The sequence below is a fragment of the Piliocolobus tephrosceles genome, chromosome 14, assembly GCF_002776525.5.
Source record: "Piliocolobus tephrosceles isolate RC106 chromosome 14, ASM277652v3, whole genome shotgun sequence".
Classification (NCBI taxonomy): Eukaryota; Metazoa; Chordata; class Mammalia; order Primates; family Cercopithecidae; genus Piliocolobus; species Piliocolobus tephrosceles.
The window spans coordinates 14,977,279-14,990,945 of NC_045447.1; the positions used below are offsets into that span (position 1 = coordinate 14,977,279).

A 13,667-nucleotide genomic window follows, 5' to 3' on the forward strand; every position below is an offset into this window, starting at 1 on the left:
GGCGCCAAGAGTGGAATGGTGCCACTGTGACAGAGCTCATCTGGGAGGGGCGGGAGGGGATAAGGACCAGGAATTTAGTTTCAGACAGAAGAGGAAGGGAAGTTGGGCTGTGGTGGGACTGATGGTTAGGAAATGCGCGCACGCACACCTACACACACACAGAAATGTGTGTTGGTTTAATGATCAGAAATCATAGATTGCTAGTTAGGTAATTCCTCAACTGAGATTTGGCTAAACTTGACCCTGAGGCTTGAACAGAGAGGCCAAGTGAGAGAAAAGAGTTCAGATTTGGAAGTCATAAAGTCTAGGGTCCAAATCCTAGACCCTGGTCCTACTAAAGATGTGACTTTGAGTGAGTCACATAACCTGCCTGAGCCTCAGTGTCTTCATTTGTGAAGTCATTGCCAGGGAGATAGCTAAAAGCACTGCTCTACATGAGGAGCCTAGCACCAAGTAGGCAGCTGGAAAAGTGTTGTGAGGTGATAACAGTCACTGAGTCCTACGTTGAGCTGCACCTTCGTTTCCTTGAGCAGCACCCAAGACTGAATGTGCCAAGAGCCTTGTGGGGAAGCTTTGGACAATGTCTTTTTTCCTTTTTTTCTCTCTTTTTTTTTTCCTTTCTTTTTTTTTTTTTTTTTTTTTTTTCAGATGGAGTCATACTCTGTCACCCAGGCTGGAGTACAGCGCTGCGATCTCAGCTCACTGCAACTTCTGCCTCCTGGGTTCAAGCAATTCTCCCGCCTCAGCCTCCCGAGTAGCTGAGATTACAGGTGTGCACCACCACACCCAGCTAATTTTTTGTATTTTTATTAGAGAAGGGGTTTCACTATGTTGATCAGACTGGTCTGAAACTCCTGACCTCAAATTATCTGCCCACCTTGGCCTCCCAAAGTGCTGGGATTACAGGTGTGAGCCACCATGCCTAGACTGGACAATTTTGGTGTGAACTATTTTCCAGGTGGAAAAATGAGGTAAAGAAGAGACTGGGCCCTTTGTATTATCTATGTTACAGATTCTGTGGGGATCTCTGTCTCTCTACTGTAGACTCTATAGGGAAACTGTCTTTTCAAGTTCTCTGCTAGATTTTTTTAAGTTGAAATATAATTCACATACCACAAAGTTCACCCTTTTAAAAGTATACAGTTCTGGCCAGAGCTGCAGTGGCTCACACCTGTAATGCTAGCACTTTGGGAGGCGGGCGTATTGCTTGAGCCCAGGACTTCGAGACCAATCCTGGGCAACATGGCAAAGTCATGTCTCTGTAAAAAAAAAAAAAAAATACAAAAATTAGCCAGCTGTGGTGGTGTGTGCCTGTAGTCCCAGCTCCCTGCGAGGCTGAAATAGGAGAATCACCTAAGCCTGGAAAGTTGAGGCTGCAATGATCTCACACCATTGCATTCCAACCTGGTCGATGAGAATGAGACTCTCTCTTAATCAATCAATCAATCAATCTATGTATAAAGATCAGTGGTTTGTAGTATATTCCAACTATCTAATTCACTATCCATCTAATAGATGTATCACCACTAATTCCAGATACATTAGATTTTTAATACATTCTACGTTGTTAGTGAAGTAACATATCCTTATTATAAAAAACTTTTTTATGCTGGGTGCGGTGGCTCATGCCTGTAATTCCAGCGCTTTGGGAGGCCCAAGCGGGTGGATCATCTGAGATCAGGAGTTCAAGACCAGCCTGGCTCACATGGTGAGACCCCATCTGTACTAAAAATGCAAAAATTAGCCAGGCATGGTGACGTGTGCCTATAATCCCAGCTACTCCGAGGCCAAGGCAGGAAAATCACTTGAACCTGAGAGGCGGAAGTTGCAATGAGCTGAGATTGCATCACTGCACTCCAGCTTAGGTGATAGAGCGAGACTCCATCTCAAAATAATAATAATAGTAATAATAATAATAAGCTTTTTCAGCCTTTCAAAGTACATATAGCAAAAAGCAAAAGGTCTGTAAAAATGGGTAGTCTGTGTAGATGGTTGCCATTCAGCCTTTAGCCCTGTCCCCGTAGAGGCACCCCGGAGGGCACCGATGCCAGGAGTGCAGCGGGACAGCTCTCACTGGCCTCAGCAGTGTCACTCCCAGCGTTACTGAGACTTACAGGGTTAAAGAAGACAAGGTGTCCCTTTAACACAGGAGTGACCCTTCCTGGATTAGGGGAATGGTGCTTGTTGGCTCAGTCACCAGCCCTTTGGGGAGCTGTCTGGACCACAGCCTAATCACTTCCTGGCTACTGTATCTGCCTCTAGCCTCTGGACCTGCCCTGCTGCTCCCACCTTCCCCAGCTCCCTCCTACTGATGTTGGGAGGGGCAACAGCCTGCCTCCCCTGCCCCAGTTTCTGCTGCCCTCCGTGCAACGTTGCTGGCCCCGACTTCTGCCTGAGCATTGGCCTGGTTTTCCATTTCTCATGACACATTTTGTATGTGAGTGACACATTCCTCACTCCTCCCCGATTTGGAGCCTGGCTTGAACCCAACACTTAGAAAACTCTGGACGTTCTGGGGCACAGTATAGGGATCTCTGTAGCAACAACACTCTAGATATGTTCCTGGAAGCCATAGGTCACCTGTAAGGTAGGGGCCACAGACCAAGTAACATCAGGATCACAGGAAGCTTCAGCAGTGAAGCAAGTGACCTCAAGGCAGGGCTTCTGGAGATAGTGTGCCTCTTTCAGGTGCTGGCACCAGGGACAGTATGTACAGCACCAGCACAGTGATAGGCTCTGAGTGACCTCTCAACAAGTGCAGGTTCGTCTTCCATTTAAAACATGCGATGGATGGAAAGGCAAGGCTGAAAAGGTAATTGGATGTATGCATCTTGGCACATGAGATGAGTTCTGGAAAAACAGCAAGAGAAAATCTCCTGTTATTACCAGTTGCACTATTTTTAATACTTTCTTTTCTGTCACTTTCTCTTCATTTATTTCTCCATAAACCTCTTTCTTTTTTTTTTTTTTTTTTGGTGGCTCACTCATTTGTGTGTTTCCACAGGCTCTCATGGGCTGTTTGTGGCTTACAACTTGAGACTTCCTTTCCGTGTCTGGCTTTAGCTGTTATGATTCTCATTGAATTTTCTGTGGCAACAGAGAGCCCTGTCTCCTGACCTTTCCTCTGTGATTAACTTCTCCTGCCGCAGTGGTCTTAGTCATGGAGCCCTTCCTGATGTTTTCCGAGTCTGTCGCCTTCCGGTAGGCCGAGGAGGCACAAAAGGGTGGGCTACCCCAGGCTTTGATGTTGACCTCTCCAGATTTTTGTCTAGGCATTATCTTTGTAACTCTCGTGTTCATTTCTGTTGGGTCTAGTGGCTTGGGGCTCTAGAAGGCGTCTCCGCCACCCCCACCCCCATAGGTTACCCCAGGAAGCCACAGAGCCACACTCAGAAGGGCATTGTCCTCCCTCTCCCAGTCACTGATCAGCTCCAGTGATACACATGTCTTGCATTAGCAAACCATCTCCAGTGCCCACTGGACATCGATGCACACTGAGCTCACCTCTGCTGTGGCGGGGCCCCATGCTCTTACTGCTGAAACCACAAATGGAAACTAGGCCATCTCTGCCTTCTCTCCTAATCCAGAATTGTTCCTGGTCTCCTCATGGATCCTCATCCTCTGTTGTTGCTCATAAATCGGAGAGGGCTGGGTTGGAAACCAGGAAAGACGTTAAATACTTTTTTCCCCTAAAAAGAAAAAGCTTGCCTACCTCATGGCAGTTACCCCATACTTTCTACTTCTCACCAGCTGTGACCTTTGTCAAGTCACTTAACCTCTTTGAGCCATGGGTTCCTCTGTGAATTATGGAGACCCACCTTTCAAGATTGCTGCAGAGATGAAATGAGGTCATCTCAGGCCCTTCTGTTGTGTACTCAACACCCTGTGCATCTCCTTGTAGCGGTTTGCATGTGTACAATGTGCTTATTTGATCTGCTGTTAACTGTGAGCTTCACATGGGGACCAGATCTATTTTTCTCTCCTCTTGCCCCAGCCCAGCATGGTGCCTGATATTAGTGATACCTGTTGACTGACTGACTGACTGACTGACCTGTGGAAAACACTTTTCCCTCCTCAGGAGCCTTTTGAAAATTCAAGCTCCTGGGTGGCTGGTTCATTTTTCTCCTGTGGACACCACAAAACACCTTACAATCTTGTTTCCGTCTTTGGGTTGGTGGCCAGAGTGTTCAGAGCCAAACCTGTGACCATCCCAGCAGGTGCCCCAGCATGAAACGGAAACACTAACCTTGCCACAGCTTCCTTTTCTTCCCCCCTTGGCTCCTATTTCTTTTCATACTTTTGTTGCTATGTTGAAAATATTCATATAAATTGCCTTAAATCCTGCTTAGAACAGAAAAGAGTATCAGTCAATTCCAGCTAGTAAGGCAAATATACTTTTATTCTGGCTATGAACCCACTAGCATTTTACTTTTTGAGCTATAATTATCAAGTAACCATTTTTTGTTAACTGTAGCATAATGGTTAAGAGAAGTCACTAGCAAGTAAGAGTAGTGTAAGAGACTTGGAAGTAGAAGGATTTGGACTGGGATCACGATTAACAGCGTGACCATGGGCACGTTTTTGAGAATACCTTTTTAAGTCTGTAAAATGGCCAGGCACAGTGGCTCACGCCCATAATCCCAGTTCTTTGGAAGGCCGAGGCAGGTGGATTACCTGAGGTCAGGAGTTCAAGACCAGCCTGGCCAACATGGTGAAACCCTGTCTCTACTAAAAATACAAAAATCAGACAGGCGTGATAGTGCACGCCTGTAATCCCAGCAACTTGAGAGACTGAGGCAGGAGAATCACTTGAACCCAGGAGACAGGTTGCAGTGGGCGAGGATTGCACCACTGCACACCAGCCTGGGCAACAGAGCAAGACTCTGTCTCAAAAAAAAAAAAAAGAAAAGCTATAAAATGGATGATATAAATTGGATCATTTGAGGATTAAATGAGATAAGGTGGCTAGAGCCTCCCATGCAGCCCTTGAAATGTGGTGTGTGCTTAGTAAACGGCAGCTCGACTGTTTTTATCATTCCTGCTCTGCACGTGGCACCATGGGAGGCTCTGGGAAACAGGATTCTGTGCTTCTGTGACTGACAATCTAGAATCACCCTTCAAATCAGCGCGTGCTTTATGCCAAATGACTAACCCAGACAAAAGCACCTACCAAGAGAGGTGTTAGCCACCACTGGGCGATCTGAGAGGCAGGCAGCAGGGCTTCGGTAGGACTTGGAGAAATAGTGAAGCTGAGGCCTGTGGGGACACTGTGTGACTGAGATGAGCTCAGAGGCACTTTTGGGACCAGAAGCCTCCTATAATGGAAAAGGTAGGGGAGGAGGATCTCAGACAGAATGTGGAAGCTCTTAGGTCTTGTCACAGCTGCAGGCTGGAGCAGGTTAGAGAAAACCACCTAACCTTCTTCCTCTGCAGGCTGTGGGAATGCTGATCTCCAGGAAATAAGAAGCTTACTTCATCCCTGTATCATGGACTTGGGTTCTAGTCCCAGTTCTACGACTTACTAGCTGTGTGATGTCAGAGGAATGATTTAGCTTCTCCAATCTTAGTTTTTCCATCTGTGAAATGGTATTTCCGATAGTACCTACCTTATGCTGCTATGGTGAGAATATAATGAGAAAACGCCTTAGCCTAGTGCTGGCTTTTGGCAAATTTGCAGTCAGTGGTGGCTGCTCTTACTGGCTTCCTGTCCTACACTGGCCATTACGTTAGCCTGAAGAGCAGCTGTCTCATCGCTCTCAGTAAGTCCGAAACTGTGATCATTCGCATTCTCCAGCAAGATATGTTCTCTGGTGTCCATTCTTGTTCTTTTTCCCACTCTCTTGTCCTTTAACCTGTCTAACAAAGGCAGGCTCATTATTTCGAGCAGAATTTCAAATCACAAGACAATCTGTGTTTACACGTTTGTGTCTTTTACAAAAAAAGAAAGAATAGCTCACATAAGACCTCCTTCAGAGGTTTCCTTTCTGACTGTGGGATCCCCTTTGCCTGATCAGGGTATTTGGTTAATAAGGTGGTGGGCCTCTGAGAGGTAAGGTGGCACTGTGATGTGTATATTGTAACATGAATACCTATGTGTTTATATGAAAAATGGAAAAACAGTGATCTTTCCAAATCCCTGGGCTGCCCTCAGCTGTGTTCTTTCATGATGGCAGAGGTGTTGCCCACCCGGAGGTGAAGGGACCTCCTGCCTCTCCCTTCGTTTCCTCTCCCCTCCCACTGTGTCTTGGGAAGCTGTTTTTGTTGTTGTTGTTGTTGTTGTTTTTTATTAGCCAGTGTTCCTTTATTTCACTGGACTCACTTCCAATTAATAGCTGTTCACCTCAGGGGAACATGATTAAGAGAGCTCTGGTTATCTGGGGGAAAGGAATTAAACAAATTATGGAAGTGCAGTAATAATGAACGAGGACTACAGGATCACTTAATAAGTCTGCAGTTTCCGTATGCTTGCTTCTTCCTTGCTGTGAATGAGCTCATGCCGTCGGACCTACCTGTCAGAGAAGTGCTCGGCATCACAGGCCTGGAACCAAGAGGACTGACGAATAGCCCTTTTGGTACCCCAGCGCTCTTTTCCTTTCAGCTTAAATACTGAGTATGTGCTGTGTGACATCATGCACAGAGGTTGGCCTCTCTGTTCAGCAGCCCTGCGTCTGAAGTACAGCTTCACCGCTGACTAGCTGTGCGATCTTGGCAAATTACTTTTGTCTTTCTGAGCCTGTTTCCTAACCTGAAAATATGGATGATAGCACCACTTTGCAGAGTTCCCTTGAGCATTATGTCTGTAATGCATAAAAGTGACTGAATTATAGTAGCTCAATAAAAGTTCCTTTTCCTCTTAAGAGGATTCAAACTAAAGATATCTTCCAGGTAAAGGTTATTCTATTGTGTCTGCCTCAACACCCGCAACAGAGCCCTTTTCCTTTTCAGGGTAGAAAGAAAAGAGAGTCACTTTTACTTTCCTGTAACTGATGAAACTGATGAAATCAGATAGTGCAGCAATTCCCAGAGAACAAAAGCTTCGTACAGGTACACCCCATTCTGCTATTCCAAGATGTACAGTAGCATCCTTACAATCACTGTCAGCCATACGGCAGTTGTGACATGGTTGTCATGACCCGCCTATGCCTAAGTTTGGTTATAACTATTAATATTATCACTGCTTTAATTTAATTATGTGCATTGTTGGTTCTACACATGTTGTTTAATTGCCGTTTAAAATGTCTTCACAATTGCACTAGGATTCAACACTGAAAGGTAAAGTCACTGTGAATGCTGAAGGGTGCCGGAGCAGAGAAGCAGAGTATATACATTTGCTGTTACTGAAGCATATATTTCCATTCATATTTTCTAGAACAGCAACAAATAAGTTCTTTCCTGGACCTAAACAGGAAAATCACTTCTAGATGGATTTTGGTTTGGTTTTGTAACTGAGATACCCTTGGAAAAACATGGACGTTGATGCCTCTGAATCAGAAAAGGATTCAGATGAGTTGGATTCTGAACATGAAGAAGTTTTCTTAAAAAGTAACTTAAGGCCGGGTGCGGTGGCTCATGCCTGTAATCCCAGCACTTTGGGAGGCCGGGGTGGGCAGATCATGAGGTCAGGAGATCGAGACCACCCTGGCTAACGCAGTGAAACCCGTCTCTACTAAAAATACAAAAAATTAGCCGGGCGTGGTGGCAGGCGCCTGTAGTCCCAGCTACTCAGGAGGCTGAGGCAGGAGAATGGCGTAAACCTGGGAGGTGGAGCTTGCAGTGAGCCAAGATTGCGCCACTGCACTCCAGCCTGGGCAACAGAGCAAGACTCCGTCTCAAAAAAAAAAAAAAAAAAAAAAAAATTGCTTACCCAGTTTATTTTGCTGTGTTTTATTTTTAATGTATGCTCAAGAGTGATAAGAGGTTTTTAAAAATGTGTCCAAGTGATCAGAAAGTCATGAACCATTGTTTCCTTGATAGTTTTTCCATTATGAGTGGCACATTAGAAAGGAAAGGCACCCTCCTGAAGAAAGTGATAAGCAACCCTCCTGAACTCAGTGGAGTATCCAGGAGACAGGAGTGTGCTTGGGAGTCAGAAATCCATGTGTAGAGATGACGTGTGCCTGTCAAGGACCTCCCATTCCTCATGGCATCTTGACCATTCTTACCAGCAGTTTACCAGGTATCCTAGAGTGGGTGTCCTACAGAACCAGGACTGGAACAAGAAACCATTCTGTGGGTAGTAAGAGAGTGGGTCCAATGGTGCCAGCCATGCCAGGGGCTCAGAGAGAACCCTACCATGTGCTGCTCCTGTGCCAGGTACCTCAGAGGTTGTCTCTAATCTCTGCAACAATCCTGAAAGATTTCCACTAGGCTAGGTACTGCCTTTTTGGAAAACGCTCTGCTAGGATATAACAAACGATAAAAAACAGCCCTGTCCTCTAATTTTTAGTAATTTGGTGTCTAGGAATTCATGCAACATGAAGGTGTTCATTTTTATCACAGTGATACTTATGATAGTGAAAAGTTAGAAACAGCTTAATGTCTACTCTAGGGATAGCATTCAATAAATTATGGTACATCCATATTTGGTGGAATATTATGCAGTCCTTAATAATCACAAAATTATAGAACAATCTGGGAAAGGTTCATGTAGCCAATGAGAAAATAATACAATGTATGCCTTTTATGATTTCAAAGATATAAACCTGTTTAATGTGAGCGAGTATTAGAAAGGAATGCAAAAGAAAAAGTAACTGTGTTAGGATAATATAATCATGGGTAGGTGTTTTTCTCCCCAAACATTTCTTTTAAAAATAAAAAGACAAAGAAGAGGTTTCCAAGAAACTGAGTCAGTAGCTACAATAATTATTGAGAATAGAAATTGTTTTCAGACTGTACCTAGAATTACCCAATTGGATAAGTACCACATTGAGATGTTCAGGAAATTCTGGGTTTCTTTTTCTTCCCTCTGCCTCTCACCACTTGGAATTCGTAATTATCTATTTGCAGAGCAAACATGCAGTAGATTCAGGGAAATATCTGAGGCTTTGTACGTAAATGATGACAGTGTAAAAGGTATTTGTCCAAATTTGCATTCATACAAAACATGGAGCTGCTATGATTTCAGAATAAATGTGTTTTAAATATTTTCTAAATACAGAGCTGTTGCAGTTCTAACAATACTTGGCTAAGAAAACTACATTTCTACGATAGGCCATAATTACTCTTTGGAAAATTATTGGGCTTTTAAAAATGCCTATCTAAAGATACTTGAAGAATGAGTTCCATTTTGCCCTTTCTTGCATCTTCAGTCTTTTCCATGAGGTCCCTTTTTCCTTTCAGGGTATGATTGATTTTTACTGTAGGACGAAAGGGCATAGCATTAAAGTCTACACACATAAGATCCTATGGTTAAGTTATACCGAGGGCTTTTGGTATACATGTTTATTTTCAGCCATTTGAATGTCTTTTTCTGTGTATTAATTCATTTGTTGGAATTTCAGTTCAACAATTCTGGTTAAAACTCATGATCACTGGTCAATTGCATGATTAAATGTAGGAGATGGGAAAGGTGATAAGATTTAGTTAAATATTATGGATTTGCGCTTTCTCCCTTCTATGTGTTAGGCTGTGCTTCTGGTCACATTAATAAATGGCCATTTTTCTGGAATTTGTGCTCTTCCTGTTTCCTTTCATTACATTAGGCAAGGTTCCACTAGATGAGACATTTGTAGTCTTAAGACTTCCTGCCAGGGTTCAGACTTTGTATTTTTGACATCGAAGCTGTCGTGTTCCTGAAGCTACTTAATTAGAAACACATTCATTTCAGTGTACACTGGAAAAAGCTTGGACAGCAGAGCCAGGCACACTGGGAAGTTTGAGCATTTGTGTAGCTGGCAGCTAAACTAATGGTTTACAGTTTAGGGGGAAAAAAAATGTCGCAGGGCATTTCCTTGCCCCTAGAAGCAAAGAGAAGCTGAATGCACACAGCAGATACCTTAAAAAAGAAAAAAAAAAAAAAAAGAGAGAAGAAGAAAAGACAACTCTACTTTCACTGCAGTCGTGTGTATAGTTCTTTCTTTAGCTATTATCAAATACAAAAGTCTTCTAGAATAGTTAGCAAACTGAGCTGCTAATATTCAAGTCTGTTTTACATGTTCCCAAGACATATTATATTACTGCTGAGATCTGTAGTAAGGAGGACATTTTATATTCTGGGGAAAGGGGGAAAGAAAGGATTTTTGCTTGAATTTTATTTGTTGAATGGTAATGAGGGAATCGTGCCCTTTCTTATTTTTAAATGTTTGAGCAATTTAACAATATACATGTGATGTTTAGAAACCTCCCTTGCCTATCCATTGCTTTCAGGATAAAGCCTAAACTCCACAGTATTCAGTTGGAAGCAAACCTCTCCTGTCTCATTACTTACCAGTCCTTTTTTCTCCAACTTTGTCCCGAAAGAGCCATCCTTGATCATCTACCTCTACTCTACCAGCTGCCCCAGAAGAAAAGTACCTGGTCACCCCAGTCTGAGTCAGGTGTCTTTTCTCTAGGTTCACAAAATACCATCTGCACATTTCATAGAATACGTCCCATACTAGAGGGATAGATGGAAAAGTTGCCCATCACACCCTTCCTCACTCTTCTGTGACCTCCTTCCCCTGACCCAAAGGAAAGCACTGCACGGGAAGTGAGCTTGGAGATTTCAGGTTCTGTATTACAAAATCAGTGTGGCACAAAGGAAGAAATGCATATTTGGGAGTCAAATCCCAAGTCTTTGACTTTGACTTTGTTTTGTGGTGTTAAGCAAGTGATTTAACCTCTTTAGGCCTAGTCCCTTCTCTGTAAAATGGGTATCGTATCTATGGGTATTGTAAAGTTGTTATGTGGATTAGAATAGATGAATTTAAAGTTCCTCATATAATGTCTAGCACATTTGTTATTGGTAGGTAACATAAATGATAATGTATACACACACACACGTACACACCAACCCCTGAAACCAAAGGCAGGACCAGTGTATCCAAAATGCCCAGGTTTTAAACCCACTGGAGTGGAGTTCTCATGCCTTTCCTCAGTCACTGACTTAGGGAACCCGTGGCTCCGTGAATGAAGCAGTTGGCAGAGGCTTTCTGAATTATAGTGTCATGGGATGGCATGTGTGCAACTGGGGAGGAGATGCTTGCTGGCAGCTCTCCAAGTACTTTGTCCAATCAGAATGGACAGTTAGATCCCATCTCTTGATGACAGAGGAAGCAGCAAATACAAAATATTCTTCTTTGAAACACATTATGCCCTTCATCCAACCTTAACTGCTTTTTCTGTTGTAATCATGGCAATAATCGTTCCCATTTGTATTAGAACTCTGCTGATCATTTAACGCATATTTTCTTTGATTCTAATAACAACATGCTGGCTGCAATCCAGGATTCCATTTTAAAGATAAGGCAACTGAGGCTGTGCAGTTGCAGAGCCACTCTTTAGGGGCTAATACCAAGGTTGATGCTCTTCCTGATACCCATGCTGTTTCCAATGCTGCCCACATTTTGAAATTCTTCTGAAGTTTCAAGGCTTGGGAACAAAATGTCATATTAGGATTTTTGTTGTGAAAGGAAATGTAACTGTGCATACGTTTATTAAAACAGTTTTTCTCCAAATAGTGAACCATCTGTAATTTTCTGTCAGAAGCTACAGACATTAAAGCAGCTGTGTGTCTCTGTTTCTCTTCACAGTGCTCCCATGCCCTACCTCATAGGAATCCATTTAAGTTTAATGGAGGTAAGTTGGCTTCTTTCCTCCCCAGATGGCTCTACCTGGGGCTTTGTTTCATTGTGTGGCGGTGGAGAGACCCAGTCTCAGCAGTCACAGCTCTGCATGTGGGAGCGTGCCGAAGCAGCACCTCCCAGGTGCACGGAGCTGAGCGTTCAGCTTGGACGCTCTGCATTGGACTCTGTTTTCAGGGTTTTCCCACTTTGCCTAGAGACTGTGGATTTTCACGGGTTGAGGGAGAGAGAGTCAAGGAGGCAGGAGGAAAGGGTTCTTTAAGGGTTTTAATGAGGGAAGGGAAATGATTTGCTTTTCAAAATGTTTGTTCTAATCGCTATAGCAATATTGCATTCTTCATCATAGTAAATGTGATATAAAATGTACATAGAGTCATGAAGAAGGAAATTAAAATTATCCACGATACCATTATTCCAGATTGAACCATTGTTAGCATTTTACTAATCTCCTTCTTAGTCTTTATTGTCTAAATATATGTTTTGTATAAATATGCATAATTGATATGCTTTGTAATTTTATGTCTTAACATGGCTTGGGAATTTCTACGTGTTTTTATCTGCTCTCAGTAATAATTTTTAATTTGCCACCTATCATTCCCACTATTTGGATATACCACAACGTAACCGTTTTCCTACTGTTGGACACTGAGGTTGTTTATAATTTTTCACTATTATAAATAGCATTTCAGCGAACATCTTTATGCATAAGGCTTTATCTGCATTTTGCCTCATTTCCTTAGCATAGAACCCCTAAAGTAGAAATGCTTGGTCAAAGCTATGCATCGGATGCCAGATTGCTTTCTGTATGGCTGTACCAATTAGATAGCAATTCTTTTAAAGGACTTTTCTGTGTTTTTGTAAGTGTCATTAGTTTGTAGACATGTACCCTAAGCCCTTTCCTCCTCAGGAGAGAGTTTTAATTTGTACTAGAGCAAAATGAGGCGTGGGGAGGGGGCTTGCCTGTGTTGCACAGGAGATAAGCTCTCAGAGGGAAAATCTACAGCCATGTCCGTCTGCGGTGGTGCTTTGCATGTCTTGAAGGAAGTGCTACTTCTCTTCTTCTGTTCCCTTCATTTCACGTCGACGAGGACCACCTGCTTCACTAACTGTTGCACACTGTGCTATTGTGCTTACGAAAATGAAAGAAGTTGGTTATCGAAAAACCTGTTTGTTTGACATTGAGAATCTTGATCAAAATAGACCACAGAAATCTGCTCAAATTTCTAATTTGACAGGCCGGCCATGTGGCTCCTACATTCTGTTAACAGTTCCTCCTTGTCATCACCCAGCCCTAAGCACATACAGTACACAGTTTATGGACTATCTGGGATGATGTATTTAGATCAGATTGAAGAGATTTCTTCTGTGTTTTACCTTTGTTTGTCAAGTTTGGGGGTCTATTCAAAGCTCCCGTATGAAAAATTGAAATTCAAAGTGAATACTTTCCAATGGACCGTTAGTGCCAATTGCTGTAGAGTTTAAAACACTAATATAACGACTATTTGGTCTATCAGAGTCCACAGTTCCCTCCCGCCTGCCTCTCCTCCTGCCTTCCAGACTGCTCCAGCACAGGCTTTTTCAGACTCCTTTTTATGTCCCAGCGCCTCAGCATTCTCCAAGTTTCTAGTTGTGTCTTTCTCTTCTTTTCTATGTGCCCTCTGGTCACCTTGTTTAAGGCCTTTTGCTTCAGCTACCAGGTCAATGTCAATGACTCAGCTGGGATTTTAACGCTGGTCTGCCTCTCTCTGAACTTCAGGTCCAAAGTTTAAAGTGCCAATTGGATTTCACCTGGATGTACTACAGATGTCTCCCCCAGTCTTCCCCAAACAATTTATTATCTACACACACACACACACACACACACACACACACACACACACACACACA

The 13,667-nt window shown here is 43.2% G+C and overlaps 1 protein-coding gene across 11 annotated transcripts in view; it reads left to right on the forward strand.

Moving 5' to 3' along the window:
• Positions 1 to 13,667, forward strand: part of DENND1A (DENN domain containing 1A) — a 546,843-nt gene that overhangs the window by 308,739 nt on the left and 224,437 nt on the right. For all 11 annotated transcript variants that reach the window (XM_023217180.1, XM_023217183.1, XM_023217187.1 and 8 more), the window contains one exon: positions 11,730 to 11,775. In XM_023217180.1, coding sequence (XP_023072948.1) covers positions 11,730 to 11,775 — 46 coding nt within the window. The remainder of the gene's footprint in view (positions 1 to 11,729; positions 11,776 to 13,667) is intronic.